Here is a 25,671-nt window from a genome sequence, read left to right as displayed (position 1 = left end):
AAACCAAAACTAACTTATATTTAAAGGTTGATATTAATGCATGCAGAAAAACAGAGGTCCTACAAGAAGTTAGCTTTAATGAACTTCTATTGTAATCTGCCTCATCTGATCATCCCTCTGTGGGAACAGGAAGGATGAACTCCTCTGGAGGTGTGATGTTGACTATGCAGATTGTTACACGTGCAGAACTGCAGCTAGATTGCAGTTTTCACATTCTTCATATCATTGCTGTCGGGTGGAAATCTTATGTCCAAAATAGTTCCTTTTTTATTATAAAAAAAACAAACAAAAAAAAACACCACATGCGCTTGTAGATCTGCTATTTTCACTACTTTTGTGTGACACGCTTGTTTGAAGTAGTAGGGCATTCATTTAAAGGACAACTTTAGTTTTTTTCAACGAAGGTTCAAGTTTTAGGTTGTTATTAGACAAAGTAAAAGGTGAGTGTTCTTTTTTTTCATTTGCAGTTTTTTGTTTTAGTGATTTTAGCTATTTTTGACAGGGGGGGGGTTCATCGTTTCTGCGAGGGAACTGGTGAACTCAATACTGGTCAGGTTAGGGGCTAAATACGTCCTTTTTTACAACATTTTACAGCAATTTCTTTATTAATATGTACTATAGTCCTACTAGACCCCAGGAAATTACATCTGGCCACAAAAATAAATCACAGGATCTACTGCATGTGAAGGTAGAAGTACTAGGGGGATGCCATACTGTGTGCCGTAGGCTCAATAATGAATTGCAATTTTTTTATGTCAGTTTGTCACATTCAATAGATCCCGTGATCTTTTGTGGCCAGATATAATTTCTTGGGGTCTAGTAGGACTATAGTAAATAATACAAAAATAAATCACCATATTTTTTTGTAAAACAAATACATATTTAGGACCATGTTCGAATGCCCTGTCAAAAATAGCTAAAACGAAAGAAAGCAGCAAATGAAAAACAATTAACACTCACCTTTTACTTTCTCTAGTAACAACCTAAAACATGAACCTTGGTTGAGAAAAAAACTAAAGTTGTCCTTTAAGAAAAACTAAAGAAATATGAAGATATGGTTTCTGCCCGACAGCAACGATATGGGGAGATTTTCTGTACTGCCTCAAAATCTGAGTCGGCTGTATGATGTCACCCATATTCATAGATCGAGAATTGTTCAATGAGTAGATGTGCTTCCAGACACTTTTCAAATTTCATTTGTTTACTTTTTGTGGGGAAACCATGTAAAATAAAAAAATATCATAAAAAAGTTTTTGTAAATACTTTCCTGGAGGGGGATCTTTAACATGGAGAAGCTATCTGATGTTGCTGGCCTGAAGACAAGTCCACAAGAGGCAGGGTTTCCTCTGTAGGCTTTTTTGGGAGGGTGGGGGTCGTTCCCTTTTGACTGACAAAGTTAACTGTTAATTCAAAAAAATAAGATGAAACATGGAGATTAATCAAAAGGATAAAAATAAATCTGTGTAGTGCAGCTCGATATCGTTTAGCTGAAGGATTTGTGATGGTGCACTCTGGAATGAACCATATGCTGTGTGTATGTGCAAACACATCACACAGATGCGTGACAGTACGTCCTACAATGTTGCTTCTGAGCTGGTCAGACCATAGGCCGGGCTTGGGGAGGGGCATGTGTGTGGGGTGGGGTCAAGGGTGAATGTCTACATGGCGAAGAGGCCATCCTGATCTTGACGGTCTGCCTTTTTGCGGCTCGGGGTTCCCTGCGCAGCCCCTGGTTCACCATTGGGTGGCGACGGAAGGCTGGGTGCCATCTCAGCTGCTTTGGCTCTCTCCTCTAGGAATTTGTCAAACTCTGGAAGAGAGGAAGGCAAAAGGAACGTGGAAAGAAATTATGGAAATTTGGCATCTGGCAATGAAATGGCAAATACTGAAATGTAGCCCATGATCAGAGTAAAAAAACGACCATGTCTCACCTTCACTTGTCACTCCTTCCTCGGCCTCATCTCCTTGCTGTGGAGAAAGTTAAAAAAAGTTTAAAACCAAGTCAGAATAAAAAAATAACAAAAAAAGTCAGAATGGCAAAGTCAAACTTCAAAAAATGTTAATACACCACAAACCATAATTTTTTTCTATGCCCACAATTATAGTCTGTTGGAAAGCACCTTCTACATGTCTCTATGTGTGAAAACTTACCATATTACATGGATTGTCATTCAACAGTCGAGTCTAAAGTAATTCTGCCCCACCCCATCCTACAACAAAACACACCGTTAGTAACTAATGGAACATGGATTGTCATTCAACAGTCGATTATAAAGTAATTCTGCCCCACCCCATCCTACAACAAAACACACCGTTAGTAACTAATGAAAATGCTACAGTGGATACACACACACACACACACACACGTGATTGGTCACAAAGTGAGGAAATGGAAGGGTGAATGTGTTACATTAGCACTTTAAAAAACAACAGGTGAGAAGGGAATAGTACACACTATGGAAAAGAAAACAAAAAACAAATAAGGAGTCAGGCAGAAGTAAAATCATGATGATCTCACCACATCAGTACACAGCCACTCCTCTATGTCATCCATGACAGAGGATTGGCCTCCAGCAACCTAGGAGGCAGCACCCACACACCGCCACAGGTGGCCGGGGCAGCAGGGCCACAACAGAAAATATCCCACCCCACAAAAAAAAGGGGGAAAAACAAACAAAACAAAAAAATAATAGAAAGCAATTTAACTTGAATGTCAACTTAACGAAACTTAAGAATGGATTGTGAAAAGTGCAAGCAAGATTTAATGGAACAAAATGGCCATTATTTATCAATGTAGAAACCAGTGCAGATCACGACAGGGTTTATACAATGTTTGATTGATTGAATACTTTATTAGTAAACAGCACAAGGTACATTCAGACATTAAAATGTCCTGGGGACTCTTTTCCATTATTGTCCTATGTATTCAATCAATCAACAGAGCATAAACAAATAATGATATGTCATCAACAAATACACTAGTTGGCTGTGAATGATACCTCCTTTATGATTTATGAAACGTTTGTATCTCGCCAATCACAGCATAAGAATGGTCAAATATTGATGAGTCAACTCAACGCAGACGCTGTATGGGTGGGGGAAACGGCATTGCATGTATGCCCCATTTATCATGAGTTCTCTCCACAAGTAAAAACATCTTAAACTCACTGAATTCTCTACAGTTTTTCCAAGCATTTGATTTGGTACAAATGTCCGACATGTAGTTTTGGCATGATATAGGATACTTAGTCAAATATAAAATGTGGATATATGGTTACCGTCGATGTAATATATGGAATTTTGGTATGAAAACTTTCTTGCAGTGGAGCTATGGCAAGTATCCCCTGCCAATATGGTGGTCAATCTACATATTTACAGTTTGATAAGTAAGGGCCACCGTCTTTGAACAGTGTGCATAAACACACTGATTTATGACATAAAGACATCCACATCAATCAAACAATGCACACCCACACCAAAACAAATAGATTACATAAAGAATTGGGCATGCCATGGAATGCCAAAAAGCCTAAATAGGGCAAACCAACGTCATCATGCCTGACAGCAGGGCAGGAAATAACATTTATATAATAACTGGCTGCAGTGGCACTGTCAGGTTCCAAAGTTAACCAGTTAATTTCACTATTCTCCCAGGCAAGTAGTTTCTTGGGATAGAAAAGTTTAACCAATTAATGATTAGTTACCAGAAAAAATGGCTCTTGATTGATTGACATCTTTATTGATCATGAAAAACATGATCAATAACACATTATACATCTGACCCATATCTGGATCCCTGGTGCTGAGTGATTTGAACGGCCTAGCCAGGCATGTGGAATGTCCTTGTGAATATAATTGATGTGCTGGATGCCACTTTTGTGTATAACAAAAACAAATGTTATACGATCCTGTGTTTTTCAGCCAAGGATTTGGGCTGGACAGATGAAGTGGTTCAATCCTGCTGTCTGCAGTCAATAACTAAAATAAATTACTATTTATTATTATTTCCATGCCTTGCTACAGGTCAGTAGAGTGAAAGCTGAAGGTTAATTATTTCAAAGCCATGCAATTCTACTGGGACTAAAGTCTTCATTCAAACAAAAAGTAGTATTAATGAAATAGCACTTGCTTTGCTTCAGCAACTTCTATAGTTAGCAAGAGGCATTCCAACTTTGCTAAAAGCCCTTATAGTGCAAACAGTCTTTCTTCTTACCTTTCCAAGATAACAGAACAAAAAATAAAATAAAATAATCCAAAAACCAAATAAAAATGTATGAATGAAAATTACTACAAGCCTTGAAGGCTAAGCAAAAAAAAGACATTTAACCCACAGTAGTCAACAAACAGCGCATGTGGAAAAAATGCCAGATTGATGATGTTACAGCCCACTGCGTGTATACTTACTCACACAATACACACACACACACACACACAGTATGCATGTTGAAATGATAGCGTTTGCCTAGAAGTGATGCCAATAGTGAATATAAAAGATGAAAGAGAAGCCTATGTGGGAAAGCTTGCTTCGTTGAGGACTCACCCCTCCAATGGTTGGTTGTCGTATGTCCAGAGTGGGGGGAAGGCTACTTGTGGCAATGCCGTCTTCCACAGAAGCCCTGGTAAGTGACAGACATGGACATAAGTCGTTATAGTCATATGGCAATGAATGGTCGTTTTCATTTGGGACAGAGGAGTTTGTGCAGAATTACTTTCTTACACTGAAGGATACAATAATAATCGCCAGTTTCTTGACGTCCGGATATTTAATATTTCATATGGTTCATTAAAATATATCCATTGAGAAGGTGATTTATTGCCTAGCCTTACTTACGTCTTGCATGGTTCAGACACAACTCCAGTTCTGGTTTGGGCGAACATGTCAAAGTCATCCTGGGCAGCTGGGGGAGGTTTGCAGCTGGGCAGGGAACTCAAAGTGCCACTTACACTATCTGAACCCATATCTGAACAGATTTAAACAAAAACAACAAAAGTTGGTGGTACCGTCCAAAAGCAGAATGTGATAGTACAAGGCAAGCAGCAAATGTGCGCTTTCTTCCTCATGTATTATAGGCAATTAGGATAAATTAATTGGTTAAGTCTTTAGCAAAATAATGTTGTTACAGAATGTTGTTACAGAATTCTAAATGTGTTTCTATGCATGCATGTGTGTGTGTGTGTGTGTGTGAGTGTGAGTGTGAGTGAGAGAGTCTGAGTAAGTATGAGGATGATGTGAATAAAGTAAAAAAGAAAAACCTTTCCCTTGTTCCCCAGTGATTTCAATTTTTGTTGATTATGTTATCATTTACGGGTTTGAATTGTCAAGAAAGTGTTCACACCGTTAGTTGTATGCTGCAGTTGGTTGGTTCTCATTGACATCCCGCAGGCTGCATCATTGGTATATTTTCATTTATAAAGCCATTCTTGGTGATTTGCCCCCTTACATTTCGACCAAATTTAATTTGGTAAAAAATGGTCTAAACCTCAGATCAAATGCCTGGCTACGGTGTGTAGTGCCAGCCTTCAAATCTGAGGGGGGTAAAAAAGTGTCTTGCTTTCTTTGGCCCCTGGTCATGGAATGACCTGCAAACCAGACTAAAATTGGCCTCAAAAATTCCTTTGAGAAGTTTCAAAAGAGTCATCTTAAATGTACAGTCCAACACCTGCACATGTTCGGATGTGTAGGCTACTAGACTTTGCATAGGCCCTTTTTTTCCTGTTTTAAAATGTACATTGTGTATATACTACTTTCTTGCGCCCGGTCATTGTTAGGGTACCATTGTTGGAGATTTGTTGTATACTTTATATAGGTTTCTTGAGTTATGTCATGGATGTATTATTTGGCTGTTGTGAAATTTTACATGTACTATGTAGCATTGAAGTGTAATGTTGTTTCTGCCTCTTGGCCAGTTCACACTTGTAAAAGAGACTGAGATTGAGACTGTCTCAATGTGTTTTTTTACTGGTTAAATAAAGGTTTTAAAAAAAGATTACTCAATCACCCAATTAAAAAAAAAAGTGTTTTTATCTATCTGAAGTTCTGAACAATACATTATAGGCTACATCAGGGGTCTCAATTGAGCTTATAAATGCATCCATCAGTTCCTAGATGACCAACATCACAAGCAGCTGATAACAGTAGAGTAGTAATGGTCTGAGTCAAGGTCCTTCAACACCAGGAGCGTTCATTTCGTGCGATTAATTTGCATTAATTTAAACTGCTGTTGTGTCATGAGTACATCCACACAGAACATGAGGCCATAAAGTGGCCTAATTAGTTTTCGAAATGAGGTCGATTTTTCAACAAAAATAAAAGCATCAACTTGTATGAATGAGTGAATGAATTTGTGTTTTGGGACTGCTCATTAGTCACGCTCCGGGTTTGTAGGGACCGTTACAGTGGCCTGGCTCTTTTCCCAACATCATATGAGTTAAGTGCAACAGAAAATAATGAAAAGATTATTAGTTTTAAACCCTTGTTATTCTTCAGAGGGTCCCTCTCTGATGACATCATCAAATCACTACCTCACAAAATTACATCTTAGCTACTTGCTGGTAACAAGGGGTGTTGTTACAAACCGAGGCCAGCCAGGCGTGAAGCCAAAGAAGGGGAAGAGGGCCCGGCCGTCTGAGTGATGAGATTGGGGGGCAGGTTGCTGGGAGCGGCGCTGGGCATGTTGCTGACCACAGCTGGAGAGCCTGGGCCCAGGTCAATCAGGTTGTCCTCTGTAGCCTCACTCAACACCTGGCACAAAACAGAGTTGGGGAATGACGGTCACTTCAAAAAGGGTATGACACCTAGACTATAGGTATTACTGTACCCCTGAAATGGAGGAGAAGAGAATATTTATTAGGGACAATGGCTGCAAGTTCAGCAAAATAATTCTCTTTATGCAAGGAAGTACCTTAACCGTGCTTTATAAATGCAAACACTCCCAAGCGTGTAGTAAAAATGAATAAATAAGGGCATGTGCATACATTCACATTAATATTTACTGGTTAATTCCAGGAAAGCATGAAAATGTTTAAACAACAAACAAAGCTCATTATGAAACAGATTTTCTTAAGGGGGCTGACAGTGGCAGTGAAGAATATTGCTGAATTACACACAGAGTTGAGATTCATTCAAGTATTTGCTCACAGAACAGGGGTGTGACAGTCGTTTAGAGTGATGTAAGACCATGAAATCGGCTGACATTCTTGGCAGGGTACTGCTGCATTATTAACTGAAAGCTTTATGCCCTGGGGGGTGTTGGTCATATATTAAATACCCCTTAAGAAGCTAAAGAGCACTGGGAGGGAAAGGATAGGAGGAACACTACGGTACTTTAGGCTAATTGGTACTTCATTGCACGACCCTTTCGCTCAACAAAAATGACAATATTAAAACTGAAAGAAATCGTTGATGTGGGTCACGTTGGCGGTTTCTTCTGTTGAAAATGTTGCCGAAAGGTTCGTGTGACAAAGTATAAATTAAGCCTTACTCATAAGCTGTGGCTTATCACTTAACATAACTCAAAGGCAGAACATCAGAGATTATGCTAAATGACAGAATATCTCAGTGACTATGACAGTATGTACTATTCCAATTTCCAACACAAAAAAAGCTTGTATTCCATTACCAACTGTCAATATCAATATCAATATCTGCCTCTGGGTCTTTTACAATGGGGACAGCTTGGTCAAAACATGCTATATGGGGCAAATCATATTTGTGGAAGAAGAACCCATATTATCCAGCCTTGTTTTAACAGCTCCTCTGGGGCCAAAATACAGAAAATACGTAGTGCACGAGGGAGGGTGACAATACATTCATACTTGCCTGCCTCAGCTAGCCATAAAAAAGACACACAAAAACAGAAAGGAAAAAACAAACAAATAATGAATACCATTAACATGCCGTGTTGGAAGACATTGGGTTGGCCTGACGCCAGCACTTAATGGTGCGTTCACACGGGCAGACGCGAAGATATAGTCTACCATTCATAGTCAATGGAAGCCAGCGACATGACGATGCAAAGACACAATGATGCATGTACAGTAACTGCTCCAAATGATATTCTCATTGTCTTTGCGTCTGCCCGTGTGAACGCAACATATGACATTGAACAGGATGAGCAGCAACATCACATGCAAATTTAGACAGCTGATAGTGAAATCAAATCAGGGAGAGAAACCACCACCAGCCTACAGTGTCACAGGAGGTACATGGTAACTAGAGCTGCAGTTATGTATTCTTTTCTTAGTGATTATTCTACCAATTACTTTTTCCGATTCACACATTGAGTGCCGCCTGCTGGACGAAGGTGATATGGCGCTTGGGTGCCGGGTATTTCTGGCCATTCCACTATGATGCACTTCCGTTTGTGATGCTAAAGAAAAGCATCAATGCTACAGAGCTAAAATGAGGTCCATACATGCTCTAGAAAACGCCAATGTTCCCATCGCGCTCCCCAGATAATCAGAAAAGACATCGCAACACCACGGACAGCGCTTTGGCTTCTGTTTTAGGCCACAACTTTGCAGGCTTTTTTTCGGGGCCCTAGCAATGGTGCATACTGTAGCAACCGGAGCCGTTCAAAAAATGAAACACAGCGAGGCAATGTTCTAGCGATATTAAACGCCTTAAGACGAGCCTGCTCGTCATGAGAGACCAGTGCACGGCGCAAAATGAATTATTCAGGACGAGTATACCTGTCCTACGGTTCCAACGTGTTAATCAAGAAGTGCGTTTTGTTTTTAAATAATTAGTTTTATTTTTGATAATCCTTTTTTTTATATAATCGATTAAATTGATCAATTTACTTACTTGTATTTTATACTAGTACTAGCACCAATAGCACTTGTAGTAATGCATTTTCCCCCAAACAAATCTATTATTTTCTAGAAATTAAAAGATATAAAATATATATTTTTGTCTTTGACTGTTGGACCTCTAATGGTAACCAGACCTCATTAGGATGTCTGGTCAAGCTGACTGGTAGAACAAGTAGTTTAATTGTAATCAAATTCGCTAGATTAAATTCGCTGGCAAATCTTCTAACCATTGAGGCCAAAACAGGGTTTGAAGCCCTAATTATAACAGTGGACACAAAAGAATGACCAAAAGAAAAGAAAAGAAAACATTTGCTGAAAAAATAAAAACACCATGCAGTGAGGGAAGGAAGGGCAACACAGAACAGGGTAGCAGGAAGCATTCAGATTGTACGAAACTGTGTAAGTGGCCGTTGGATGTTTAACCACCTGAAGTAAAGGCGATTCACCTGACTCACCCCATTGTTGGCACCCTGAACAGAAGACCGCCCTGACCTAAACCGCTCGTACCTGATGGAGGAAAAGAACAAAAATCGGAAAAAATGAACACATTAAGTACTTGCTAACATGCATCATCTGTATTAAAAAGGGGGGTGTTTTAACCTCTCATAGCGTAGGAATATGTTGTTGAGGTCATCGTTAACATGGAGCAACTCTTCAGTGACATCCTCATTGGAAACACAGGAGATGAGCTCCATTATCCTCTGTTGCATGGCTCTACAGGTCCGGTTCAGCTCCTAAATACACAAAAATCAATGCACAAATGTATTTCAGCCTCTAGAATATATATATCTTTTTTGCTTTCAATGTTGCCGAGCTGAAATGCGCGCGCGCACACACGCACACGCACACACACACACACACACACACACACACACACACACACACACACACACACACACACACACACACACACACACACACACACACACACACACACACACACACACACACACACAACACACACACACACACACACAGAGAGAGAGAGTTGGGTCTAACCTGAAGTAGTTCATGGTCTGAAGGGTCCTCCTGTCCCGGTACCATCTCTGTAAGCATCTCTGACATCACCTTGGTGTTCCCGCGCACAATGTCCAGCTCACTGCGCAGCCGGCAAATCTGGAGGGCATAGGAGACAAATTCTAGATCAAGGGTGTCCATTACAATAAGGTGGATCTGAAAGCCTAGCGCGTCCCTTGAGTCTAGCAATATTATTACATAGAATGTGTGGTCTCGTCGACACAACAGCAGTTAGGCCCAAGAAGATTTTTACCCCCTTATGATTTTTACAAATACAACTGTCAGAGATGTACCTGAATGACTGTGCTAACTGCTAACAGGCATGCGTTGTCAGAAAAACTAAAACGTTTCACATTGGTGGGACCGCGCTGTCCAATCGTACCTGCTCTGGCGTGGGGTTGATAGAGCCAGATGCGTGAATGTTTGGGACCTGAGGGAGGGTGGCGTAGGCTGGGGGGACAGTGTGCGAAGCAGGCTGGGGCTGGGGCTGGGGCTGGGGTTGGGGCTGCGGCGGAGGTGGAGGCTGTGTGGGGGCACTGTACTTCTGAAGGGCTGACTCCCCCTCCGGAGCAGATGCCGGCTTTAAAGAAGAGACACAAATAAGTAACATTAAGAGTTTCATTTCACAGATACTCTACTGTTAAGACAGATGTTAAGGTTCTTACTCTTAGCTTGCTTATGATCCTTGATGACTATTTCTATGTATTTGATGTATTACCACGTGTTATTCTTGCCTACTGTAAATAGCTTTGGACTAAGAGAGCATCTGCTAAATGCCTAAACTGTACACACACACGCACGCACGCACGCACGCGGTTGCACAATTAGTGTAATTGCATTTTCATATCTTATCCATCTTATAGGATATGGCAATAATGGCTCATTACATGAATTTAAAATGCCTAAAGCATATGCTGCATGTGTTTGCGTGAAAGACTGCCCCTACCCGGTGAGGTGTGTGTATGGGAGACAGTGTCTCCAGGTCTGACATGGGGAACTCAATGCCTTTCCTCTTCAGCTCCTCGTAGATGTGAACAACGCCTGTGAGGTCTGGACTACTCCTGAAGGCATCAGCCCACGCCTAGAAGAGAGTAGGAGCAGAGAACAGCTATTTACCAGTACAAGATCAGAGCCATTGAATGAGTTTAGAATTGAATTTGGATGAGATTTCCGTCTCATCCAAATTCACCTGCTGGACTTTTTATGTTTGCTTTAAGCATGAAAAAGAAAAAAGATAATTGAGCTCAACCTCAAACCTGCGTTATACTGTACATCACATATTGTCCCAGGCCTAATTCCACTCTAAATTCTAGAGTCAGAGACTCTTTTGAAGTAATCATGTTTTGGTGTGAAATAGTTGGTAATGTCTTATTCCGTTGATTCACATCAACTTGAGTCAAGAAATGTAGAGTAAAAATGCACTGACATAGGAACATTTACCATTACACTGCATTACCACAGAATCATAATACATCTTTATAGGTTATGGCGGTGCATAACCTTGAATAAATCTATTGTAAATTCGAGTTGTACCTAATTCTGCTTGCCTCTCAGCCACAGATCTATCTGGGAAGCATGTTCATGGCTTCCCTGGAGGAAATAAGAGCGGCCCACCTGAGCCTACCAAGGTTACCTGAGCTAGAACAGTAACTAGAGACTTTCTGCTGGGGCTTTGGGCATGCAGGCTCTACACAGCCACTGTACAATACATCATCTGAGGCTCTGCTTGTGGATCATAGAACAGGACAACCCCCCGCGGCTCTGTTAGTTTCACGTGTGTAGTATCAAACACATAGGGTCTGCTTCTACAACTCTCATCTCAAAATCTCCAAGTCAGTGGCTAAGTCGTAGCCCATCTCTTCACAGAAGCAACACCCCACAACTAGCCTAAGCATAACAAGCTCCTAGTTATTTTCATACTGTTGACTTTTCAGACACCACACATGTACTTGACTGACACGAATCATTTACAGTATGTTGGTGGCCATTGTACAAAATCCATAATACTATTGAGGATTTTCCTTACGATGATTATAGGTATGCCTTGGTTGCCGATAGCGAGTCACATCAGTGTGTCATACATCTAATAATTACTACATTATGTTAACCATACCTGAATCAAGGCAAGGACTTTGTCTTGTACAATGGTGGGAGGGTTGTTTTTAGGAGAGATGATTTTAACAAGCACCCCATCGATAAAGTCCCTACTGGTTACAAGGGCATGGAAACGATGGCCACAGTTCTTCACACATGTCTCAAGGACCTGAAGGGGAGAGAGGTACGAAGGTAGGGAGGGAGAGTGTTTCAGAAAATGCTTACTGGTATATCGCACAAAAATAGAAAACTAGTCAGACAAGTTCTTCTCACACAGTGAAATGTAACCCACGTGGGACCATATTCACACTATAACAGTTAGATTAACGCTCACAGTGTAGGAATCACTATTGTGCCAACAGGAATGAATACAAACAACAAATGCCCTTTATCTCACATTCTCAACTTCCTATCCCAATTCCCATCAAGTTATAGTGAATGATATCTATCGAAACCTTTAAAATACTGTTAAACAGTGTGGTCATATTTTAATGTACCTACTGTAAAGAGCTCTGCTTTTGACCTCAGTGGAAGAATTCATATTATTTATCTCTTTATGATTAAGAACAATAATACTAATAAATCTGTGTTATGAGTATGACCCTGGCTGTTATGACCACTCACTTACCGTCAAAGCCAGCATCACTTCCCTGTAGTTCCTGTTGCCATTCAGTCTCTTCTTCACTGCTCTGATGGCATCCTTTGGCCTGTGCACGCACACACACACAGGTGAGACTAGACAGGCTAGGTCTAGGACAATGTTGCACTTGATCAAAGCCATCAAATGAATTGATAAGGCTTTTTACAACAAACAACAAAATAGTTAAGAATTGGCAGTGTTTATGACAGGGATTTGCGTAGTGCGCCATAAGAATGCAGAGTGAAACACAAGCTGGAGCTGTTAATCATTCTCTCCCTTAGCGTTTACACTGACCCTTCTACATAGTAAAATATCAGATGGGAATATTTAGAAATAATGCTTCAAGTTGTGCATGTATAGTACAACAATGTTATAATAAAAGTACAATGTGACTTTGTGAATTGGAGATATTAGGCCAATTCCACAGCAAGACGAAAAGTGCAATTCCTCCGTTTAGAGTTTTGCCTAATATTATGGGTGTGAGTCACCTAACCCAGTTATCATCCACTGATCAAACAAGACATGGACTTCATACAACAACTTTCTTCTTGCACAAGGTTAATGCTGCTGGGAGAAGTGAGATAAGAACTTGGCCTGTGAAAAATCGACCAGCAAACCTATAGTGACTGGCTTGGTACCGGCCAGCCAGATAATTGTAGGGCCCGGCTGAGACAAAGTAATGACTGTCTTCCGCGCAGCAGCTTTGCGCTGTCAATACAATTAGCATAAATCAAGCACCACTACAGTTAATCAATAACATTATGGAAAATCACTTGATTCTCCATGGATACTCACCCATCCTCTGTTTCATTGATGATGTCACATATTTCCATGTTAAGGGTCCAGTCTTCACTTTGAAGAGAGCCATCGGTGGCCCTCTCTGAAAACCAAAAAGTTAATTTATCATGTTGAAAACATTTCATATAACTATCTGGAACGCTATCTACATATTGTTGCTAACTAGCTTGGCTAACGTTAGCTCAGCTGTCATTCAAGGCAGCAGTTTGCTTTTGGGTGGATGGCTGCGTTTGGATTGATCACAGAGGACCGTACGTTAACTGCCTGACTAATGTCAGAAAACAACATCGCCGGTCTGATCGTTATGACTAATATGAGCTCGATGACAGATAATGTTACGTTAGCAAGTAGCTGGGAGGCTAACCGTGGCTCGCCAGTTAGGCAGAACTCATTGACACAGTTAAACACCATGGCAACCAGGTTATATACATTACAGACCAGGTATAATATATTCAATGGCATTCAACATCATTTCTGAAGTAGCGGGATACATACCAATGCAATGCCCAACAGGGGTACTGTAAGGATTTCCCAAGAGGAACTCCATCTTGCTCGACAACAAACAAGTCAATCCATGGGATGATTTCTTTGGGAAGTGCACAGAGCATGTTCCGCCCACCAAACGACGTCATTGGCCAATGAATCCCGATTCTGAACGTGATTGGATAGCTGAAGAGACTCATCATGCGAATCTGGCCATGTAAATAAATGGCATCAAAGCCAAGGAAGATCAATAGAAACTCCACGCCAAACGTTATTTTCTTTTCCTTTGATTTATTTTAACAAATGAACAGCATGTAACATCCGGGTAATCCAATTTATCAATGTTTTAATTTAACATTGCTGATCAAACCTGATATTTGGAATTTGCAGGTTTGCAGAGACATTACTTAATGTATTTTCTAGGTGCCACTGCACTGTGGCAACAACTTTGTAAAAAACAAGTGACAATACGATGAAGCTGAGACATTTTAAATACAACTGAGCTGTGTCAGTCAGGATATTAATTACATTACAATGTATATAGTACTTGATGATAGGTAAGCTCACTCAGCATATGGACTGAATATTTTCTCCTCACATCAGCACCTTCCATTTGCATGAGATCATTTTTGCTTTTTGAATGACAAAACACTGAGAAATCCATGATGATTGCTGTGCATAACAGTATAAATTAACTAAATATGTAGTAGATTAAACTAACACATGGATATTTGTATGCCTAGATTAGTATGACTTTAATAGTACTCAATACATTAGCATGAGATACTAATAAAATGTCATACGTTGTTTACAGTATTGAGACATGACAGCGCAGACAGGGAATTAACATTCCAACCTCAAATCACTTTCCATAAACATGCCGTGTCCAAAATGCCACAGATGACAGAGAACTGATTCACAGCAACATGACTTAGCCTTAGAGAAAAATATGCCACAGTTGGTGGCCTATGTGGTCTAGCCACATTTAAATTTTGTCTGAATCGCCAGAACCTATTTTATGTGGGTGATTCAGGGCCGGAGCCAGGTAAGTACATATGGTCCGTTCTGCTGATAAAATACAAAGTTTTGGTTTTTCTGGGGTGAAGATGACTGACCTGTTTAACAGATTATAGAGAAGAACAGCATTCAGTGAGGTCCAGAACAGATGAGACCATTTATTGTTTATTGGTAGAGAGAAATCAGATCAGAAAACATGCTGATAATTCCCATGCTTGGCTGGCAAGTTACGCATGTAAACTTTTGTGGTAATGAGGTTTTTTGCATTCCATTCTTATATATGCTTGGTTGAAGAAAACATTAAATGTGCGTTGTAACCACTGTACAAAAGCCATGACACCACTGAGCACGTTTCTTGCAGCAGATTATGTTTTCGCAGGTACCATTACTAGATTTTACACACACTAACAGTCCTGTAGGAGTTTTCGTTTGACAGAGGAACTCTCAGATGAAAGTTGCACTAACAGAGCTCCAGCAGCAGTCCGCGCCCTCAGCTCGTACATGTCATAGTCATGGGCCCACTCAACGTTTCCCCAATGCTGAATCTGTATAGGGAACACAGCAAAGCACATTGGAACAAAATATACAGAAGAGAGGAATCTCTATGTGGAGAAGTAATAGTTAAAGATCAACATTTTTAATTTCTCTAATCCACAAGGACGCAGTCTACCCATTCTATGCATAATAAAACGTGGACTTCAATCAATCAATTTTGGGGGGGAAACAAATAGAAGTTGATATTATATATCAATTGATATATTTTGGCAAAAGAGGTGGTACTTGTCAGTCAGCTAACTAGATAGTAGTGAGGTAATGATTATTCAAACAAAGAACACTGCAGAGTAGGGCTGTGAATCTTTGGGTGTCCCACGATTCGATTCCGATTCTTGGGGTCACGATTCGATTCAACTCGATTCTCAATCCAAAAACGATAAAAAAAGAAAAATCAAAAGCATTTTTTTTCCAGATTCAAAACGATTCTCTATTCAAAACGATTCTCGATTCAATACATAGGATTTCATCACAATCTACTCCAGTCTTGAACTGAAGTGACTGAAAAAATAAAATAAAAAAATAATTGATTTTTGGAAATTATGAATCGATTTTGAATCATTCATAACGGGAATCGCGATTCTAATCGATTTTTTTGACACCCCTACTGCAGAGGCAAACTTTGTATATAGCCTGCCCCACACACACACACACACACACACACACACACACACACACACACACACACACACACACACACACACACACACACACACACACACACACACACACACACACACACACACACACACACACACACACACACACACACACACACACACACACACACACACACACACACACACACACACACACACACACACACACACACACACACACATCGCAATCTTAAATAATACAAAACACATAAGTAGATATAAAATATAACACAGGTATAACTATTTAGGTATAGGTACTTAGTTCATGACCCTATTCTACTACCTGGTATTCCTCCTCTAGTCTGGAAAGCAGCACAGCCTCTTCCACAGTTAAGTGTTTGTCAATCAAACCAAAGGACAGCACAACTGACTTTAGCTGGGTAATCACATACTCAAGACCTAAAAAAAAAAAGAGAGCAAAAAAACATTTAAAAAAAGTTGTCACTTCTTTAAAACACACCCTTCACTCAATATGGGTTTTAATAGTCAGGGAATATTAAAAGAATAATGTCAAATTTGGTAATACATTTCTTAACAATAATTTTCTTCACCAATGTTTGTAAAGGTGTCTACTAACATATCCCACATTGGTTTCTATTTAACCACCCTAGGGGAATTTTTGACAGCTGCTGAAAGTTGGGGTACCATCAACAACCAATATAAAAGCAACAAATTATATTATGCTTTAAGTAGTATGTGACTTGTCAAACTAGGGGGTTTTCATGATTCTAAATCCATTCCGAACATTAGTTTTGCACGAAAAAGGAGTGTTTTTCGTGCAAAACTAATGTTTGGAATGGGTTCAGAATCATGAAAACCCCCTAGTTTGGCACATCACATGCTACTTAAAAGTATAATGAAATTTAATGTTGCCATATATTGGTTGTTGATAGTACCTGAACTTTCAGCAGCTGTCAAAAATTCCCCTAGGGTGGTTGAATAGAAAGAAAATGTGAGATATGTTAGTAGACACCCTTACGAACACATTGGTGAAGAATCCCAGATTTTATTAATATCCCCTGACTATAAGCCTCGAGATTAATTCACACACAAATTTCTCTCATCTTATATTCCAACAATGTCTATATTGTTTATCTGTTTTGCAAATTATGTTTTACCTGTTAAGGAGTAGAAGTTGTAAGATTTGAGGTGCTGTCGGAATGTGTCCTTGGTCCTCTCTGGAATCTCAGGACCTAATATACTAGACGAGGAGCCGATGACAACATCATATCTGCAGTGGAATTGTGAAACAGACAAGCAGCTGTAGCTGTTATTACATCATGCCCTGTTGTCCTCTTTATTGTTCTGCATTAAATACAGCATCACATGAATATTATATGATCTATTTGGATGATGATTATAGTCACTTCAGGCTCCATCTTAGCCCGCAGCACTTGCCGTAGCACTTGCCCTAGCCTCGACGACCTTACAGGTGTATGCATAGGCTCAACTTATGTAACTTAGATAGCATTTTATGTAGACATAGCACTCTATACACATAGTTATATATTCCACGGTTCTTAGCTTACGTATGATTCATGATGACTATTTTTAAGTAGATCAACAGTCTCTAAATGTTCTGATGAATTGAAAATGGTGGACACTGTTGTAAACAACTGTAATGCTTTATCAGTGTGTCGTCCACAGCTTTCTTTGTATTGAGTTGTGCTTTCATGTGAAATGTACCCATTCTGCAAACTGTTAATAAATACTTCAATCAATCAATCAAACATGCGGTCGAACATGCACTGCTCCCGTGCTTGCGGTTAGGGTTAGGTTAGGGTTTGAAGTAGATGGTCTGTCTAATGACAGTCGGACCAATAGTATGTCTAAAGCCTGTTCCTAACAGTTCATGAGGCTTATTGAGATGAGATGAGATGCAATGTACAGTACAAGTACAGTACGGCTCAATGAAGAACTTATATGTTGACATATGTTTAGCTTCAACTACAAAACATCATAAGCAACATTAGTAAGGACAATTTATAATTTAGGCATTTAGCAGACACTCTTAATCCAGAACAATTTACAGTAAGCAAGAACAAAAACATATGACGGACATGAGAATAATCTCAGCCACTATGGCTGCAAAAAATGTGTAATGTAGCCTTTGGGGCAGATTTCCCATATTCCATTTGAATGGTCTATAAAGGCCTTCCAAAGTTTTGGAGCCCTGGGTTGGCAACCCGGCCTGACCTGCTCTCCAAGGAGGAGCGCACTTTTCTAGTTGTATAGTAATAATAGGCAACTGACCTGTTTTCAATCCAGTGCAGCACAGGGTCCCACTCATTCTTCTGTAGCTCAACCAAACCTGAAGGCTCATCCACTCTGTAACTACAAAGAAAGAGTGCTAATTACAAATATTTACAACCACTGCAACCAGACAATGCTGAGTGTATACCAATACTTGGAAAAATTAAATTTAAATTTAAATAAAACATCCACACACTTGTTAAATTGGCAGAACAATCGACCTCTCAGGTCTTCATCAGGCAAATATTCATATTCGCCAATTTAAATACAGTACGTTTTGGAGCTTAAAACCAAGTGTGCATATGTTTTTTCGTATTCTTGATTCTTGCCTGGATGCCTTGACGTCCAGCATCTGGACTAAATACAGGCATAAGAGATGTGCACACAGTGCTCTCTCTGTGAACTGCATACTAATACTTACAATGTCTAACAGAGTAACGTCTCTCCCTCTGTGTTCAGTGTGTATATATTTTTTGTCACGTTCAGTATGTTTTAGCGGTAAAAAAGATTTAAGCGACGGGTTGAAACGAGTCAGCCTGTGCCATGTTTTCCCCACGCTGCCGAAATGGGAGCAGTACAGACGGGGGTTAACTGGGCACAGGTTCACTAAAAAAGCTATTTAAATGCTGTTTCAACCAGTTGCTTAAATTTTCTTGACCGCTAAAATTTCAAACATCTGAGAGCAGGGGGGATTACCTAAGTGTGCACTCGTCCAGGTGCCCACATGTCCCTAGTGCCCAGGTGGTTTTGGTGCACACCTGACCCGTTATCCTCTCTACACAAATAACTGCTGAACATCTGTCCTTGTTCAAAGCAATAACAATTAGGTTCTCACTTCTCAGTCAGAGCCATACCAATGATCCTTTATTAATTTGTTCCCATTTTTATGCCCATATGTGGTGTAAATGCTAACTGAACATCTAATCCTGCAAATGTGCACAATACAGAGTTTAGGATTGCAAAAGCAAGAAAATAAACTAGCATACCAGATTGTATCAGTGTCCAAGAACTTGAGAGCAGCAGTGATCATTTCGTCCTCCTTGCGTTGAGTTGGATTGTCCAGCGCTGTGTTACACAGAGTGGTCTGAAATAAATAAAAGATGCAATTTCAAAAAAACGGATTTACAGTACACACACACACACACAGACAGACAGACAGACAGACACACAGTTGTACCATGTGCATGGTGTAGAACTTCAGTGTGTCCTTCTGAGCATCCCATTCTGTTGCTACAGCAATGGCCAGAGGTTCGTTTGGCACTGTGAACAGCTTCCCTCCCGGCGTCTTCAGTTTCCTTCTGTCCAGGTTGATCTCGTACAGGCCACCTGGACAAATAATAATGTAAATGTTAAAACCTAGTATCATTAGCAATGCTACTTACTGTATGACATGTTAGTAGCCGCAATTTGCAATTGCAACACTAGATTTTTTTATTATTATCCATTGACATCCCATTGATCCAAATTGCATTTCCGATCTGCTTGTATTAAACAACATTAAACTCACCAACATTGCAGCTGTAGGGAAAGCTTAAATTATCCTCTTTCAAACTGAAAAGTGTTTGTTTCATAAAAAGTACCATTTGAGCCATGGTTACAGGAGGGTATTTAACCCTGGCCCTATCAGGTGCAGCTGACAAGGGGCAAAGAGTTTTTAGACTGATTCAAGGCTGATTATGTGTGTTTGAGACACTATTTTGGTTTATTTATAGGCAATGTATGTAAAAGTATAGGACTTTAGTAGCTCTGGTCGGACCCAGCTAGCAAGCTAGCAAATATAATTGAATTTACTTTGTGAAACATACCTTCTCCCTGTGATATGCTGACATCTTCATAAAATTTCCTCCTCTCTGTAATGGAATGGCAGACAGATTGTCATAAAACGTTGATGCAAACGAGCATTTTTAATACATTTGTGCATGGTGACAATGTGGTATAAATAATCTTACCTGCGGTAGCACTAGCAGAAGAATATGGATTGCGCCTCAAAGAAAGAAGTGACACTTGACCTGGGCGCACATTGTGAGGTGAAAGGCCATGTCTCAAGCAAGTGGACAGTCTCACAATACCTTTCAACATTGTAGTAGAATAAGGGTATGCATACATAAATACATACGGAGTTCGGGGGTAACCAATAGCAATCGACAAGCTATAGGCTAACCATGTGTGCTAAACAGGTACAGTACTATGATTTATCTTATTAAAAATCACTGAGGGCAAACCGAGTACCGAACAGGTCAGTCATTTGCGTTCACAAACTTCACAACACACCGAGCTTTCAAAACAGCTTCAGTATTCTTAACCATGCGCGTTTGACCTTCCGCGTGTTTGACAGCTGGTTATTTATTTATTTGTAATATTTTAATTTGCGTTGGGAAGTGTAGTTTTAAAATGGGCTCTTCTCTGCCCGGAAAGAGGACGTCTTTATCAGAGAAAAACTACATTTCGGAACGTCCCACAAAGCCTTCCGCAAAATGAGCCAATGGCCGTTGAGTTCTTAGGCCAGTGAAACCCATGGGCTAATGAGAGGGGCGGATGCTGCTGCCAATGGCGCCGCGTCGAAGTCCACATAGTTTTCTGGGAGCTGGGCGCCTGGCTTACTAGACAGTAAACAGGCCTGGAGGAATCTGAATGTTGGTGGTCTGCTCCGGTCGTGCTCTCTTCAGACCCCCGCTTAGTTTGTCGCCCGGACGGCCACTGACCCGCGGTCGGTCGGCGTGAAGCCCGCGATCCGAGAGCCATGCCTGTCCCTGCCAGATACCTCAGCAACACCCCCGCTATGGCCTTCCCGTCCTCGGCCTCGCTTATTCCACTACCGCCGATCAACACCCAGCAGCCCGGCGTTGTCACGTCGCTCCTGTACAGTGGATCCAAATTCAGAGGCCACCAGAAAAGCAAAGGGAATTCTTACGACGTGGAGGTCGTTTTGCAGGTGAGGTTTAAAGGATGTTTTTTTGCTGAACGGGCTGTCAGCTGATGTCGAGCTTTTACTGGTCTGTCATATGATTGACAGCTGAGCGCAGGTTACAGCTGCTAAAATCACCAGTTTGTTGTTGACATAAATAATTATTCGTTAGATATTTTCTTATTTTGACAGCCCAAATAATGATAGATATGCTGTCATCGTCAAACTAACGTGAAATATATAAGCTGTCATAAAGATAGTATAGGTTTTTTGTTTAACGGATTGACGTTATGATTGAGTTGTGTAGCCTGCAGTTCACGCTGAACACTGAATATCAAGATTCTCATGTTTATTGATTTTGTTTATCTTTTAAGCATGTAACAATGGAAGATTCATACTTGTGTGGCTACCTGAAGATAAAAGGATTAACTGAGGTGAGAAGAGCATCCCTGTATTCCTTGAAAAGACCTAAACTATTTAACTTCAGCATGTCACTATACTGTCATACATTTGTATCCCATGACCCTGTGGAAAAACATGTAAATAGTCTACTGAGTACTGACATACATTGATTTGACATTATAGTCTATACTGCTCCCACATCCTCCTGTCAGAGACCGATACAATCTGGCCTATGCTAATGTAAGAGGGGGGGGGGGGGTGGAACCCATTGGAACCCAACAACAATGGTTGTTTACATAGTTCAAAAATTGCTTCACTGGTGGTGTTTGTTTAGAATTAGATTTAAAAAGAAAGATACCAAAGCACATCATTGAGTTGCAGATAGGACTGGTCCTCACAGGATGGCCATTCAGGATGAAGGCCTGTGTGGGCGGGCCTGCTACCACATTTAGGCCATTTACCACAACAAACGGTTGTTTCTCACATACAGGAATACCCTACTCTCACCACGTTCTTCGCCGGAGAGATCATCAGCAGGAAGAGGCCCTTCCTGACCCGGAAGTGGGATGCAGATGAAGATGTGGATCGAAAGCACTGGGTAATGCATAACGTTGTTTATGCCCAACACCAAATATTATACTTTGAGCATGTTGTGGTGGCCATGTAGTGTGCCTAGCACTACAGCACAGCATCATGTCATCCTCCCTTTGTCATTCTTTGATCCAACGTTTAGGTTTGATCCAATGTTTTAGGGTAGCAGAGCTACCCTAAAATGTAGTCTTTTCATAAATGATTCCACTCAAATGATCAGATTATTTGCCTCATTGATGATGATTTGTGTTGGATTCAGGGCAAGTTCCAGGCATTCTACCAGTATGCAAAGACATTCAACTCAGACGACTTTGACTATGAGGAGTTGAAGAACTCAGACTATATCTTCATGAGATGGAAAGTAAGGGTTTGCCATCACAAATCTTGAATATCTATTCATAACTGTCTGTCTCAGTAATTTTGTCAGAACATGTTTGTTGGACCTGTTTTACAGAGAAATCAGTGGGCGTTATGTAATGTGTTGTGCAATAAAGCCATAGTTCTTAATACCTACAGCAAAGTTTAACTCTACTGTAGTTCATGCATTTCTAAGGTAAGCAAACTGAATTGTAACTTCTTCATCCGTCCAGGAACAGTTCCTGGTCCCTGACCACACAATCAAAGACATCAGTGGGGCTTCCTTTGCCGGATTTTACTACATTTGCTTCCAGAAATCCACAGCAACAATCGAGGGCTATTACTACCACAGAAGCTCTGAATGGTAACAGAACCCATCGCAGTTTTTGTGATGAAAATGACTAATAAGTTAATACTGAATGGTGTACATTACAGCTGTGTGTTACAGTTATGATTGGGCCAAGGAAGCTGGAGATGGAAACTTGTTAAAGAAGCAAGTGTACACCCAATCCCTCTGTTCCTTAATCCTATAAAACTAAACTTAACTTTTGTCAAAACCTGGGTATATTTTACCCAATGCAATATATTCCATCAAAAATAGTTGTCATCTATTGAAGTGCAGCAATACATGGCAACTTGAGGTACTCTTCTTTAATATTTCATCATGACTTTTCACAAAAAAAAGTAGACATAGGGGGGGGCAAAATCGGTGAAAAATGTGGGTATTATTTAAAAAATATTCCAAAAAATGGAGCTGGGAACTTCTTTAGTCCACCCATTCCTGGGACATGTCAGAATGGTCCAGTGGGAGAAAAAAAAGGCCATTGTGAGTGTATGGGATTTTTCACTCTATCACTAAACGTGGGTGAAATTCACCCGAACACCTGCCTGTAGAAAAAAAACGGGTATGTGGGTAGTGGGGAAAAAATTACTTTCTGTGATGTCAGGTGACAGGTCATGAGTGGGCATTCGTCTTTAGCTTAACCTGACATGAGTAAACCTGTGATGATCCAATTAAAGTTAAATTCTTTGTCTATTTGGAACATTATTGTTTGCAATAAATTGTCACCAACATAAGCACAAAAGACACATTAGGATTAATGTGTCTGTCACTCTGTCTATAATAAAATGATTATGGTGCACAGGGGACTAAGCAAGAGAGAGAGGTTAAATGTGCAGTTTGTGGTGGCCAGCTTATGTAAGTACAGTCATGAGGAGGTGGTTCACATTCCCCCAACATGCGACACTCAGCCCAGCACCCATGTTTGTATTTTCCGTTTTCCCTTTCCTCCTCTTCTAATGCATGTTCTCCTCTCCCTCTGCCGCAGGTACCAGTCACTGAACCTCACACACGTTCCTGAACACAGCGCAGCAATCTATGAGTTCCGGTGACCCCGGCATTGTGGCTCTGTTGGCGAGAACCAGGACTTGAGGCAGAGCTGTGGCCTGCAGATGCTACTGTTGGAGGGGGAGGACTAGGGATCAGATTTTTTTCTTTCTTTTGTTTTTCAGGGTGGGAGGAGGCTTTTTTGAAATGGACTCTTAAAATGTATACAAGATAACAAGTGGATGTGCCTGTTGAAAACTGGTCACCCAAGGAGATGAACTCAGGCTGGATCAGTGGATGGACAAACAGGATGAATGAGGAAGATTTGGATTTTATCGAAGGGCAGATTGGTATGTGTAATGGAGTGGAGACATGGGGGAAGAATGCTGTTTTGCCCCCAGGATGGAGCTTGTAAAGCTATAATCAATAGCAGTGACTGAGTGTGGTTTATAAAGTATACTCTTTATTACTTTTATTTGTTTTAATGTCTGGTTTTCCTTCACTCTGCTGCTTGAGACAGTGTTTTGGGACACTTTATCTGTAAGGTCGGGGATCCCCCTTTTTGCTACTAGGGAGTTTTCTGCTTTGATCCAACTCGGAGCATGAGGCATCATATTTGACTGCCACTGGACAAGGATTCCCTTTCAGGAGTCTACTCTTGTCAACACAAGTTGGATCTCTAAGGAAGCTGAATAAATCTGCGACTGTGTGGAATAAGTAAAGAAAACGTATTGATGTTTGAGCTAAGTTCAGGATTGGAGCTTTTCTCGATTGAAAGCTTTAATGACTTCATAAGCTAGAGTGACAGTATTTTTTTTAAGCTAAGCTGGCTCTCAGCCCACCTTAAAAAAGAGATTTTCTACTTATTACTTAATTCATTGTGTGATATAAATTCTGTGTCACGATTAAGGCTGCGAAGTGAGTAACATGAAAAGAAAATAAGTCTTGCTCTGTTAACAAATTGCTTGGGAGATTATTATTACAAGTAACTGCTGTGGATGTGTGCTATTTGGGTACATCTGCACAAAGCATGGTTAATGTTACCAGTGCTACCGTTCAGCGCTTCAACTCTCATAGCCACAACCTCACTGGTTCTTAATGTTGCATCTGGAAAGTGTTTGCTTGTCTGGATTGCCAGATGAGCTCTCAGTGAGCCAAAACAATCAACAATAATTTTGAAGTAGTGTTTTTGACCCAGGTCTGCAAACAACATTAGAGCTTTTTATTCAATAATTTTTTTCCCCTCCATCTTGTCACCTTTGTGTCTTTAACTATGCAACATTGTCAACGTAGCACTCTCCAAACTTCAACCATGGGTTTTTAGAGACAAACATTTTATTCTATCCTGATAGTATATTAAAAAGAAAGTCTATCTTCATGAAAGAAATATTTTTGTCAAATTGCCTTTTGAAAGCACTCTTCCCCTTCATTTGTGTTCCACTTTCCATGTGATGGTGCCATCTTTTTAAAGCTTATCAGAAATGTATTATAACAGGTCATGATGTGTGAAAATAGGGCTGGACTTGACTGATGGTGTGGCTGTGAGAAAATAATTAAAAAAACAACATATCAAAACACCCATCACTGTGTAACACATCTTGTGTCACAAACTGTAATAATACATGAATGTGCAAAACATAACTTAAAAGATTACCACTATGGTAGTAAAATAGACAGGAAGGTATAATTGTCTGTGATTTCGTCTTTATCAGCCTTAACATGAGAATGCACCTCTCTACTTATATGGGAGAGTATCTTACCC

At 40.3% G+C, this 25,671-nt stretch overlaps 3 protein-coding genes across 7 annotated transcripts in view; 1 reads left to right on the top strand and 2 right to left on the bottom strand.

Annotated features, from left to right (window-relative positions):
• Positions 1–13,949, bottom strand: part of tom1l2b (target of myb1 like 2 membrane trafficking protein b) — a 16,141-nt gene extending 2,192 nt beyond the window's left edge. Inside the window, exons 1-16 of one of the 5 annotated variants that reach the window (XR_013788905.1) lie at positions 13,859–13,949; positions 13,361–13,445; positions 12,554–12,632; positions 11,945–12,094; positions 10,778–10,912; positions 10,214–10,411; positions 9,814–9,930; positions 9,415–9,548; positions 9,261–9,321; positions 6,577–6,742; positions 4,832–4,961; positions 4,541–4,616; positions 2,519–2,578; positions 2,152–2,210; positions 1,932–1,968; positions 1,708–1,810 (exon numbers count right to left, since the gene is read on the bottom strand). Coding sequence is in view for 3 of the 5 variants with exons in the window: in XM_079493663.1 (XP_079349789.1) it covers positions 1,659–1,810; positions 1,932–1,968; positions 2,519–2,578; positions 4,541–4,616; positions 4,832–4,961; positions 6,577–6,742; positions 9,261–9,321; positions 9,415–9,548; positions 9,814–9,930; positions 10,214–10,411; positions 10,778–10,912; positions 11,945–12,094; positions 12,554–12,632; positions 13,361–13,445; positions 13,859–13,910 (1,632 nt within the window). In the remaining 2 variants the exon portion in view is untranslated. Of the gene's footprint in view, positions 1,811–1,931; positions 1,969–2,151; positions 2,211–2,518; positions 2,579–4,540; positions 4,617–4,831; positions 4,962–6,576; positions 6,743–9,260; positions 9,322–9,414; positions 9,549–9,813; positions 9,931–10,213; positions 10,412–10,777; positions 10,913–11,944; positions 12,095–12,553; positions 12,633–13,360; positions 13,446–13,858 lie in introns of all 5 variants that reach the window. The other 4 variants (XM_079493663.1, XM_079493664.1, XR_013788906.1 and 1 more) reach the window with 4 other exon arrangements.
• Positions 13,950–14,120: 171 nt separating this feature from the next.
• Positions 14,121–20,670, bottom strand: atpaf2 (ATP synthase mitochondrial F1 complex assembly factor 2). Its single transcript, XM_079493187.1, has 8 exons — positions 20,277–20,670; positions 20,133–20,177; positions 19,505–19,653; positions 19,314–19,411; positions 18,328–18,408; positions 17,193–17,305; positions 16,358–16,473; positions 14,121–15,408 (listed from the first exon to the last, which is right to left on the bottom strand). The coding sequence occupies exons 1-8, from the start codon at positions 20,431–20,433 to the stop codon at positions 15,268–15,270; spliced, it is 900 nt and encodes a 299-aa protein (XP_079349313.1). The 5' UTR covers positions 20,434–20,670; the 3' UTR covers positions 14,121–15,267.
• A 187-nt stretch (positions 20,671–20,857) lies between these two features.
• On the top strand, positions 20,858–25,490 carry LOC306915681 (glucose-induced degradation protein 4 homolog). The gene is made up of 6 exons (XM_079493188.1): positions 20,858–21,259; positions 21,607–21,666; positions 22,125–22,232; positions 22,485–22,586; positions 22,816–22,946; positions 23,911–25,490. The coding sequence occupies exons 1-6, from the start codon at positions 21,068–21,070 to the stop codon at positions 23,972–23,974; spliced, it is 657 nt and encodes a 218-aa protein (XP_079349314.1). The 5' UTR covers positions 20,858–21,067; the 3' UTR covers positions 23,975–25,490.
• Positions 25,491–25,671: the final 181 nt, after the last annotated feature.

Source organism: Electrona antarctica, assembly GCF_951216825.1.
Source record: "Electrona antarctica genome assembly, chromosome: 22".
NCBI lineage: Eukaryota > Metazoa > Chordata > Actinopteri > Myctophiformes > Myctophidae > Electrona > Electrona antarctica.
The sequence above is the reverse complement of the archived record's forward strand: the minus strand, read 5'-3'. Positions and strand labels throughout refer to the sequence as shown.